This window comes from Lagopus muta, chromosome 25, assembly GCF_023343835.1.
Source record: "Lagopus muta isolate bLagMut1 chromosome 25, bLagMut1 primary, whole genome shotgun sequence".
Taxonomy (NCBI): domain Eukaryota; kingdom Metazoa; phylum Chordata; class Aves; order Galliformes; family Phasianidae; genus Lagopus; species Lagopus muta.
In genome coordinates, this window is record NC_064457.1 from 805897 (window position 1) to 817335 (window position 11439).

At 64.4% G+C, this 11439-nt stretch overlaps 1 protein-coding gene across 4 annotated transcripts; it reads right to left on the minus strand.

Annotated features, from left to right (window-relative positions):
* Positions 1-436: 436 nt before the first annotated feature.
* Positions 437-11383, minus strand: WIPF2 (WAS/WASL interacting protein family member 2). 4 transcript variants are annotated; one of them, XM_048926575.1, is made up of 9 exons: positions 10678-10786; positions 9103-9247; positions 4524-4638; positions 4267-4399; positions 4001-4120; positions 2915-3574; positions 1791-2000; positions 1562-1663; positions 437-982 (listed from the first exon to the last, which is right to left on the minus strand). In XM_048926575.1, exons 2-9 carry the CDS (start codon positions 9192-9194, stop codon positions 942-944), a joined length of 1473 nt encoding a protein of 490 aa, XP_048782532.1. In that variant the 5' UTR covers positions 9195-9247; positions 10678-10786; the 3' UTR covers positions 437-941. The 4 variants fall into 4 exon arrangements, with proteins under 4 accessions (XP_048782532.1, XP_048782533.1, XP_048782534.1 ...); XM_048926576.1 differs by lacking the exons at positions 9103-9247; positions 10678-10786 and adding an exon at positions 11302-11383; XM_048926577.1 differs by lacking the exon at positions 9103-9247 and having other exon boundaries at positions 10678-10787.
* Between the last annotated feature and the right edge of the window lie 56 nt (positions 11384-11439).

Consider the following 11439-nt stretch of genomic DNA (forward strand, 5'->3'; position numbering starts at 1 on the left):
CCCTCCCCCCCCCCCGCGCCCCCAGCACCGACACCGCTGCACCTTTATTACCTTTATTTAAACGCAGTTCCAAGCTCACGGCTTTTCCCCTCTCCCTTTCCAGCCCCTCCCCCCGCCGTTCCCCCCCCAGGGGCTGAGCCGCCCGCTCGCGGAGGGCTTTTCTGCCTTTATTTAAACCAAACGGTGCCCCCCCCCCCCCCGCGCGGGGCCTCGCTCCCTCCTGGGGAAGGTTCCAGCGCCGTAGAAAACAAACGAACGAACGAAGAACGGTTAAAGGTGAGGGTTTAGTTTACCCCGCCGCAGCCCCCGCCTCCTACGGTACAAAATTGATCAGTAACGATGGTTAACGGGAGCCCGCCGCGCTGCGCGGAGCCAGCAGCCCGCGTAAGGCATAACGGCTCGCAGCCCCGACCCCCCCCCCCGTAACAGCCCCCCGACCCCCGGCCGCAGAGCCCCGCAAACGGCCCACGTCCATCAGCTGCCGCTTCCTTTTGGTCCCGCGGCGTTAGCACGGGGCCGCACGCCCTCCCTGGAGCCACCGTGGAGGCGCGGCCCCGCTCCCAGCAGCTCTACGAAATCGCAGCACCGGGGCGGAGGGCTCCGCCGGCCCCGTCCCACGGCCACCACAGCCCCGCTCTGCTCTGAGCCCACGAGGACCCCCGGCACGGCCCTCGCCCGTGTCCGTCCCCGGCGGTGCACTGCCCGCCCCCGGCCCCGCCCGCTGCCTGGAGCGCGGGGTCCGACGTGGGGCCGCGGGGCAAAGAGCCGCGTGGGTTTGTGGTGAGCGTGGGCCGGGGGCGTCCGCTCGTCCTGGGAGAGCCGAAGGTGCCGGGAGTTTCTCATGCAGGTTCCTGGGGGCAGGGAGGTGGTGAGGGTCCGTCTGAAGAAGGGGGAGCAGCTCTGCGGCTGTGCTCAGGACCGACCGCCGGCACAGCTCGCTTTCACCTGGGGATGGGGGGCAGAGGAGGGGCCCCACGCGTGGCTGCAAGGAGAAAGCACGGTGAAACCAGGCCTCCCCCCGCACACCCCTCCCCTTCACGCCACTCCAGAGCTGTGATGTGAGCAGCAGCCGCTGCGGCACGCACAGAAGGCTCGGGGCCTTTCAAATCCACATTAAACATTCATGGCTCTAAAAATAACCGAGCATCCCGCTCTCCCCAGAGTCCCCCCCGGGATCCGCAGGGCTGGCACACTGCAGCAGCACGGCAAGGGCGCTCCATGCAGGATGTGCCGCATCCAAGAGGGGTAACGGGGACACAGGCAGCGCCGGGGGGGCTCCCAAACCCATCTGCCCCACACCAGCGCTTCACAGAGCGCATCCTGCAGGGCCACTCCAGCACCAAACGCCCTCAGCACAGGAGCACGGCCTGCCACCAGCACACACGGTGTCCCCAGGAGCAAACGTTGGAGCCCAGGGAAGCCGCAGCACCAAGCAGCCCAAAGCACCCAGGCACACTGCCTGGCTGGGAGCGTGACCAGGACAGCGGGTGGCTCTGCTGCCACCTCCTGCCTCTGGAGCACAGCAGGGCACAGCAGGGACCACGGGATGCTCCGCCCTTACCTCTGTTGGTTTTGCTGGGGTAGATTCTCTGGAAGTATTTATATTCTTCTGGGGCTGGAAAGTCTTCGACGGGGTGAAACGAATATTTGGATTCAAAGTCATCTACAGAAAAAAGGGGAGAAAAACAAGAACTGGGCAGGTCAGGAGTGGGCTGCAGATGGGAGCCAAGGCCGAAGGACTCAGCCCCCAGGGCTGCCCCCATCCCTCCCCAGCACACGGCCCCACTCACCCAGGAACGCTCTGACAGTGGCGATGGAGTCCCGGTGCCCGTTCCTCACCGGCGGTGGGGGTGGGGGCGGCCCAGCAGGCGTCCGGGTGGGCGGTGGGGGTGGCTTCCCGCGGCTGGGGGGCTCAGTAGAACCATGCAGTCTGTAGGGGGGTGGGGGTGGGGGGGCATCACGCCCCCCATTTCGCAGCATGGGCGGCGGAGGCGGCGGGGCTGCAAGGAGAGCGAGGTCAGCATCTGCACAGTGGGACAAGGGGACCCACGGCGACACCCCCGGCCCGGCAGCGGGGTCAAGGACATCCTGCCCACCAGCCCCAGGGGTGGAAGAGAACAGGGCCAGGCGGGCAGAGCCCCCAGCCCTGCCCCTCAGCCCAGAGGCCAAGCAGACCCAGGGGCTACCAAAAGAGCGGCCCTGCTGACTGCCCCCTCGTTCCCACCGAAGTACGGCGGCAGGTCGTGCTCCTCGTTAGGCTAATTACACACAGACTAAGGCAGCAGACCGCCAGCCGTAACTCAGCAGAGGATTCTGGCAGAGCCTGAAGTACGGCGGCTTGGCAGGGACCCAGGCTGGAGCTGCGGGCTGGACAGGGAGCCCAGCAGCAGGCGGGGGCACCGGGACAACGCTGTCCCCTCTCCCAGCAGTGGGACAAGGAGGGGACTCCACAGTCACCTCTTGGGAGGGGCCACAGCGCCCCTGGTGCGTACACACGAGTCACCAGGACTGCATCAGGGTGTCTGAACCTCACAGTGCCAAATCCAGCACACAGAGCGGGGCTGGAGCATTCCTGAGGCTCTGCTGCAGCTTTTTGTCACTGCCCCAGCGACATTTAGGAAGCTCAGGGGAGAAGCCACTGTGTGCAGTTCCAGCACGCTGTTCTCCCACCCCAGGAGGACACGGTGGCCACTTGTGCTCGAGCTGCACAGCCAACGACAGACAGAAAGAGCCAGACACAACCAGGGCTGTCAACAGAACGAGACGAGCCAGAAGCCACCCCTGGGTCAATGTCAACGCCGACTGCCCCGTGCAGGAAGAACCACCTCACTGCTTCCCAGCTCCAACGGCTCCCTGGGCATCTCCCATCAGCCACAAACAGCCCAGCCACCGCCCAGAAGAGCAGAGTTCTCACCTGCACCACGGCTGGGGGGGTCCCGGGCTGGCGGCGGGGGGCGGCTGCTCTGGAGGGACGGGGAGGCCGAGGCGGGCGGCGGCGGCGCGAGACCCCGCAAGGGGCCCGGTGTCTTCCTGTGCAGGGAGTTGTGCCTCTGCGGCAGCTCCGGGGCAGCCTCGGTGACGGGGCTGGAAGGGCCGTTGGGGACGCCGGGGGGCTGCCGGTAAGGGGGCGGAGGGGGGGCGAGGGACTGGCTCTGAGCCCCCGACCCCGTTCGGAGACTGACTGGGGAGGGCGGGGGCTTGACGGGTGGGGGGGCGGGGGGTCCGTCCCTGCCAGCAGGCGCTCGCTGTCCCGGGGTGGGCGGCAGGGGCTTCTCCCGGTTGTAGGAGGAGACCTTGGGGCCGTGTGCCGGCGGGGGGGCGGGCGGCGCGGCGGCACGGCGGCCCGGGGGGGGAGGCGGCGGCGCAGACGAGCTGTGCTTCATGCCGGTGCCACCGGCGGCGCCGGGCCGGGAGAGGTCCGGAAGGGACGGCCGCTGCGTGCGCGGCAGCTCCGGCGGAGAGGCTCGGCTGTTGTCAGAATCATCCTGAGGTCGGCTGTTGCTGGCCGGCACTGGGGGCCTGGGGGCAGCGGCTCTGGAGCCGGGGACTTGCAGGGTTTGCTTCCCGGATCCGTCTGCGGGGAGGGAAAGCGCAGTGAGCCACCAGGCACAGCAAGGGACGGCGCAGCCTCTGCTCGGGGCAGCCTGCCCGCCCTGCGGCGAGGGCCAGACCGCGGGGAGCGCTGTCTGGCACCGGCAGGGAGCTGGCACCGCACACAGCCACACGCAGCTCCTCTCTCACCGCCTGCCGCCTTGCTGGAAGGCAGGCTGCCACAGAAAATAGCAGTGAGAAGCGTTCAGCAGCGCACGCAGCGCTGTGAGGAGGGCGGTGCGCTGGGGACGCTGCGGCGCAGAGGATGCCGCTTGTCTGCGGCCACACGTGGGTGGCAGTTTGGGGTCCCTGCTGCTAACGGCTGAATGTCCCACGCAAACGCGGCGGATCCTCAACCCTTTCCTGCTGGGGGACCTTCCTTCACTAACCACGTCTTGAGGGCCTTTACCTGAGCCGTCCTTTGCTCCCACAGGTCTGAGCTTGGGCACACCGCCTTGGAAGAGGCCGCCTTTGGGCTGGATCGCAGCTGAGCTGGAGCCGTAGCTGCTGCCACCGCTGCCCTTGGGCTCTGGAAGGATGGAGGCACAGAGGTTGTACTTGGTGCAATCAGCTCCTCCAACCAGGAGCCAATGGTGGGAACACAGCTGAGGGCTCAGAGCCCACCCTGAAGTGCAGAGCAGCACCCAGTGTGGGGTACAACAGGGGGGTACTCACTCTCTAGGATGGGGGCGCTCCGGTCATTGATTTGTGTCACCTTCTTTAGCTTGGTCCCTTTACAGATGTCCTGCAGGAGGGCTCCACGGCCGCGCTGCTCCTCTCGGCTCAATTTTGGTGGTTCTGTGTTCGCCTGTAGATGAGAAGCCTCTTAGCAGCAGCTCACACCTGCATGCACAGCAAGCCCAGCCCCAGTGCACAGCCAGGCTGGTTTGGGTAACACGGATGGATGGCAGCACACTGAGGGAAGCCCTTACCTGACTGAAGGTGGGGGGCGGCGGGGGGCCGGGGGGCGGCGGCGGCGGGGGTGGGATCGGCATGGCGACCCGGCTGTGGCTGCTCAGTGCTGAGGATGAGCCTGGTCCTTCATGCCTGTGTGAAGGGAAGCAGCAGTCAGGACTGAGGGGAAGGAAGAGAAGCACCTCGCACCTGGGGCTGCAGCCACACAGAGGATCCAGGGCTCCTGCTCCACCACGTTCCCACCCACTGCTGTTGTGCTGTGCTCAGCTGGCAGCCAGCATACAGCATACTGTGTCCAACCCCACCGTAACCACCCCACAGATGCCCTCCAAGGTGTCTGCGTGAGCCAGCGGCCACACGAGCATTCCCAGCGCAGATCTGATGGCATTGGAACCCACCTGATTCCCAAACACAGCCAGCCCCTCCGCAGCTCAGCCCGAGCAGCTCTCAGCAGCGCAGCTCACAAGTCCGGGTTGGACTCAGAGCAGGGACAGGAAGGAGCCTGAATCACCAGGAGGTGCAGGCTGAGCTCGTGCCTCTGACAGCAGCACCGTGGGTTGTGCCACCCTGGCAGCTCAGGGAATAGGAATGCAGGGATGGGAGGCCCGTGTGCAGCCCAGGACGTTCAGGTGTCCCTCTCCAGAACAGCAGCTCCAGCCTCAGGGCAGCCCATGACACCAAGCAGGAGCACAGAAGGTTTGCACCCACACCTTTTGCCTCCTGATCCCACATCCCCAGGCCACGAGAGCACAGCAGCCACCAACATTTTTACACGAGTGAATTTCTTTTACAGACTCCTTCTCATCTACAATAAACTACAATTTACTACTGCTGCAGTACACAGAACCTAAAATACAATCAGGTCCGTCTTCAGGCCACATCTCCGTATCAGTGCAGAGCGCAGGGACAACACATCCCTGCAGCCCCACGGCTACGCCAGCAGCTCCCTCTGCCCTCCGGCCAACAGCCAGAGCTCTGCAGCGTGAGAAAATAAATACATAAATCACCTGCAATTAAAAACAGCTCTTCTGCTGGGCGAGAAGCTCCTCAACAGCGAGTGGCCTTGCAAGAAAACATCGGGAGACAGAGGGAAGCACTTCCCTGCTGGCACTTGTGCAGCACCGCTGGCCGGCCCACGGCTCCAGCCCTCATCTCTCACACCACAGGGCCTCGTGCTGCCCGCTGCACGCCTGGCTCTGACCCAGCAGGTGAGACCTGGCACACGGCACCCACCAGGGAGCCGCTGGGACGCAGAGCCCATCTGCCCACATGGGTGGGGAAAAGCCCCACAGCAGTGTCACCTCCTGTGGTCACAGCTGAGGAGAGGGGCGCTTCTACAAAGAAAACCATGAGTCATTATCTGCCTTATCTCACGCGGCCCTCAACTGCTGCCACGCTGAACGCCGCATCCAGATGAAGGCTCTGACCTAGAAGTGCGAGAAAGGAGTTTAAGCTAAAGCAGCTTGAGGATAAAGTGGAGCCGAATTCCCCAGAAACAGGTCAATTCATTGCAGCACACGGCGCTGCTCACGTTGTGGATCAGCAGCAGAGGTCACATTGAGAACCAAAATCCAGAGGCACCGAATGCAGCACACAGCAGTGCCCACCACTTCAAACTGAGAAACACCGAGACCTGGGGTGGGAGTGCGGGGCGATCGCTGCCTGTCTCCAGCAAAGCCTCGATCTTTAATGTTCCTGAACACACACACGGCTGATAAAGACAGGGAGACACAAGCTAAAGCCTCCAAGGGTGAAAAAGCCCCACAGGGTTCTCCCAGCACCGCTCAGCACCCCTTTATGTCTCACGTATGCCTTACGGAAACCGGGCGCTTTGAAACAATGCCGCTCAGACAGCGGCTGCTCTGCATTTCTCCCCTTTGTTCCTCGGCACCGCGGCTGCTTTCCCCCAGCTCTGCTGAGCTCCATATGCCGCAGCAGCAGCTAGCTGAGCTCGCAGGGAAAGCGATTTGGAAGACGTGAATCAGGGCAGCGTGAAAGGCAGCCGTGAGATCAAAGCACAGCCAGCTCCTCTGTGAGCCAGGAGGGGTGGATCGGAGCTTCGGCTCTCCTTCAAAATGCAAACGAGAACCACGGAGCTGTGAGAACACCGGGAGGAAGGCGAGGTGTGAGAAGTCCTCGCTCCAGAGGAGCTCCTGCACAGCACTGCTCAGCACCGGCCGGGGGGCGGCTTTGCTGCCACAGCCCCCAGCAGAACCCCCTGCTGCCTTTGGGCTCCAAGTGCCACCAAAGCCCGGCGTTCCCCCGCGCAGCCCGGCCCCGTGGGGACGCAGGACCTGAGATGTGTCCTGCAGGGCCCCGGCGCCCAGGGGAAGCGCGGTGCCTTCTCCCGACAGCAGCCCTGGATTCTGCTGCTGCTCACGGCGGGCCGAGGGCTTTTTTTAGCAGTGACCTTCAGACGCCGTTTCCGCGCTTTTCAGGGGATTTGGGCGCTGCGGCAGATTTCTGTTCCACAGCCGCGCTGCTTCCGCGGCCAGCCTGCATTTGCAAAGCCCAGACGAAGCTCCATCCTCAGGGAGGCAGCGGCTTTGAACTGCAGATCAAGAGGAATTTCCAACCCTCTGATGTCGGCTGCAGAATGCAGCTGCACCGGTTTGGGAGGCCTCCCCAGGCCGCCCCGGTCGCTCCCTGCCCGCCACCCCCGCCTCCCAGCGCTCCTTTTCCTGTCCCTTCTTCCCATCCAAACCTCCCCAACCCCAGCGCAGCCCTCCCAGGCTCAGGCCCTGACATTTCTGCCCATTCCGAGCGAGGGCTCGGGCGGCCCTGAAGATGTGACATAAATAATTTATCCCGAAAGACAGCCATCACAGGATTTGAGGTCACTCAGGCTTTTAAAATCGTATCAGCATGCTTTCAGAGCAAGAGCTGCCACCTCAATTTGGAGCGGTTCGGAGAGCCGGTGCATCTCTGCGTGCAGACAGGCAGCCACGCTCCGACCCCGCGGGACTCAGAGGCTCGCTGTGAATTATTCACAACCCACGGTCACTGACAATGAGCTCTGAACAAAACCCTGAACAAAAAGTTCCTGACGCCCCGGGGACCTGCAGCACCTCGCGCAGCCCCAGCTGAGTCCCCGAGCTGCACGATCCGCTCACAGCTCTCCGCAGAGCTCAGTTCATTTGGCAGAGGAAACGTTTAATCAGCGGCGAGGACTCACGTCCTGCCATTAGGCTGCGGCAAAGGACGGAGCAGGAAAGGCCCTTCCCACGGGGCCAGAACTTCCCTGCTGCTCCCGCTGTGGGTGCCGGCTTTGGAGAGGAAGGCAGGGAGGGAAAGGTGGCGCACGTGGCACCGGGCAGCACTGCTCAGACCCTCGTGCTCTGACCATCATCCTCGATTGCTCCGGCGGGAGGAAGCTGAGGGAGACGTGAGGACTTCCCGACGGCTTCGAGGGCGACCCGTGGCCGAGAATAATGTGTGCAGCCCCGGAGAACAATGCGCTGCAGGGCGGACAGAAGCGCTTTGTAGCGGCTGCCAAACACGCACCTTCCCACACCGAGAGCGGAGCAACAGGGGCTCCTCGAGGACAACGTGAGGCTCCACGCAGGATGGGAGCAGAGGGGCCCTGCTGTCCCCACGCAGTAAATCATGTGCCGCACACATTGGCCGCCACGCGCCGCAGCAAAGCATCACTGCCTGCCTTCAGGCTCAGCCAGGCTGCAGGTGAAGCAGCACCGGCAAAGGAACGCCGTCTGAACCCGCAGCCTTTCCCACCGCCACTGCCTGCAGTTCTGTGCAGAACAGCACCTCCAGCTCAACGCCCCCAGTAACACCGACAGCAGCCGCAGGGGAAACGAGACTGGGCTCAGGGTGTGAATGGGGCAGGCCCCACTGAAAGCATCCAGGTTATCTGGCACATCCTGAGCTCCAGCCCTGCTGTGACACGGCCCTCAAGGCCCCGTGGACTCCCAACCAACCACCCCAAGCCATGCTGATCTCACGGCGAGGAAGCAGCTGCTCAGAAGTCACTGCTGATTGCTTCCGCAGAGCAAAACCACCTGAAGAAACGCACCTTTCCCATCAGCAGGGAGACAAATTAGGGAAAAATGCACAAGCCACCATAGAAAACCCAGCACTAAAATGTTATTCTGTGGCACACATGCGTGCTTGATGCTTGAGCAAGACCCTAAAGCTGCAGACACCTTACAAACAGGCCTCATTAATGGCACACGTCAGCAGGGTGCTCCCACTGCACAACAGCCACACGTGCACCAACGCAGCCCAGCGAAGCTCCCTCACATGAGGTGAAAATCTCCAGGCCTGGGCACACACTGGGGCGCTGAGCAGCTGTTCTGTGGTGCAGGGCACCGAGCTGCAGGGGGAAAGCAAGCCAAGGGCTGTCAGAGTGAGCACCCTGCAGTGCCAGGTCAGCAGGTGCCAAGAACAGCTCTGAGTGCACGGCCAGCACAGAGGGGAAGGAGGCCTCGCTCTGAGCTGTGACCTACTAATGCGGGGTGACAGACAGACTCTGAGACACGGCCGCACGGTCCATGCATGCCAGCACTGCTGGTGAGCACGCAGCTGCCCCACGGCTCGGGATCCTGTGGCTCCTGAGCGGCCCCACGGCTGTCAGCTCACCTCACAGTGGGAAAGCAAAGTGGAGCACGAGCCTCCGCGCACCCAGCAGCGTCACTCCTTGCCCCACAAGTATCTCTGCCCAGGTGCCACATCCCTGGCTGGTCCGGCCGGTGTTGCAGGTATCTCCAGGTCTCCTGACAACAAGCTTGGGAGAAAGGAAGCAAGAAAGGGGAGCAGGAAGGGGCCGTGGGAAGCAGAACAGTGCAGAGCATGGTGCCGCACAGGGCACAGAGCTGCAGGGCTCAGGAGTCTCTGCTGTCGGCACTGCAATACCCACGGGCTGCTGTTCCAGCTCAGGGAAAGACCAATGCGCATTCAAGCCAAGCCGGTAACACTGGAGCAGTGAGCCTGGGGAGCTGTGCTCATTCCAGCACTGCCCTGGCAGACGGCAGAAACCCAACACGCTCAGCCCCCCCGCTCTGAGGGCACTTCCCCCCCCAGCTCCCTCCTCCCACCTTTGCTTCCCAGCAGAAAGCTACTTCTTTGGCAGAGCAAATCTGCCTTCCTTCCAAGCAGCCAGATGTAAGTAAGTAGGTCAGACAAGGACCAGAGCGCCTCCACGACAGCACTTTAGAGCAAAGCAAAGCGGGCAGCGAGCCCTGACCTGGAACGCGCCCTGGCACCCGTGGAGCAGGGCAGCCTGCGTCACTTGGAGGTAACGAGCCCAGACCCGGCTCTGCAAGGGCAGAAAGCCCCACAGCCTGGCTGCGCTCCTGCATGGCAGCCTTCATTTCAGGGCCTGACATCCTGCAGCTACAGCGGCCACAAGCTCTGCAGCCTCATGCACTGCAGCGCCGGCTGGCTGGGAGCCGCAGGGAGCCGCACACCTACTTACAGCTGGAGGAATTAATTCAAACAGATCTCACACACTGCAGAAGCAGCAGGGCAGCGGGCAAAGGTGGCAAAACGGTGCCAGTCACCCATGCTGACATCCCAGCACACGCTCATGGCAGCACTGGGCTTGGCACGCCGACAGCGCCGAGGGACGGAGCCAAGCCCGCCCTCACCCCGCTCAGCACAAAGAGGGGTCTGTGCCGGCAGCCATGGGAAAGCAGGCTGTGTGCTCACATTCCTATGGGGCCAGGGGCTCTGGTGCCAGGAGGCAGCCCCCTCCCACAGCCTCTGTGCTCGGGCAAGGTGCAAGGAGGCAGCTGCACCCAGAGGCTCCCAGGTGGAGCAGCAGTGCTATAGCATCTCAGGGACGGAAGGTGCTCAGCAAACACGAACCAGCCCAGCAGCTGAGCTGTGGAAGCAGCACGTGATGCTGCAGTGTGCCCTGCAGAGCACAGCCCAGCCAGGCAGACAGACCGGCCGGATCGGATCCTTCACGGCCGACAGCAGCAGGGCAGCAACACCCACAACAGAGCGCAGGGCAGGCCAGGGCAGCACAGCCCAGCAAAGCCAACTCTGCCAAAGGTAAAGCGAGGCCACTTTGGGTCAGCGGCACCTCTCCAAGCACGCCTGCAAGGGGCACCGGCTCCAGTGCAGCTCATGGAAATGACTGGCACTCAAAACCTCTGCCCGCAGCCGGACCGTGGATGCCACCACATCGGCTCTGCGCCGGTCCCGGCGTACCTGGGAACCGCGGCGGGGCGGCAAGGAGCCGGTCAGCTTCAGCTGCGAGGCGGGAGGCGGCTCGCACGTCCCCCGTGAGCAACCGGCGGGATCCACACGTTTGGGGTAACCGGGCGGGGCGCAAGAGGACACGGCATTCATCAGAGCGGGTCAACGGCGACGGGAGATCCGGGAAGGAGAGCACAGGGACGCGCCGGGCAGCAGCGGAGCTCCGCGCACAGCGGCCTCCCCGGCACCCAGCAATGCGCGGCGATGGGCCGCCCGGTGCCGGCCGTCAGCCCACGGGGTCAACCCGGGACAGCGCCGGGCCCTGTCTGTCTGTCCGTCCGTCCGGGGGTCGGTGGGACAGAAGCGGCACCGGCAGCACGTTGGCAGGGCGGCTCCGGCCGCCTCCACCCGCGGCACAGCTGAGCTCCGCTCCCGGCCGGCAGCCCGGCGCACACGGAGGCCCCACAACGGGGCGCTGCGAGGACGGCACAGCCTCCGCGTAGGCCGCTCCCCGGACAGCCCCCACCAGGCGCCGAGGCAGCTCCCCGACCCGGCGCTCCTTTCCCAACAAGGCCCGGCACCGCAGACGCCCGGCACAGCCCCCCCAGTCCCCGCAGCCCCGGCCCCGCTCCTCACCGCCGCCCGCGGCCTCCGCCCGCCGCACCCGGAAACGCGGCCCAGCGGCGCCCTCCGCCTCCGGCCGCCCCGTAACAAAATGGCGCCCGCCGCTCCCCGACTGCGCCTGCGCGCCCGTGCTGCGGAAGTGGGCGGAGC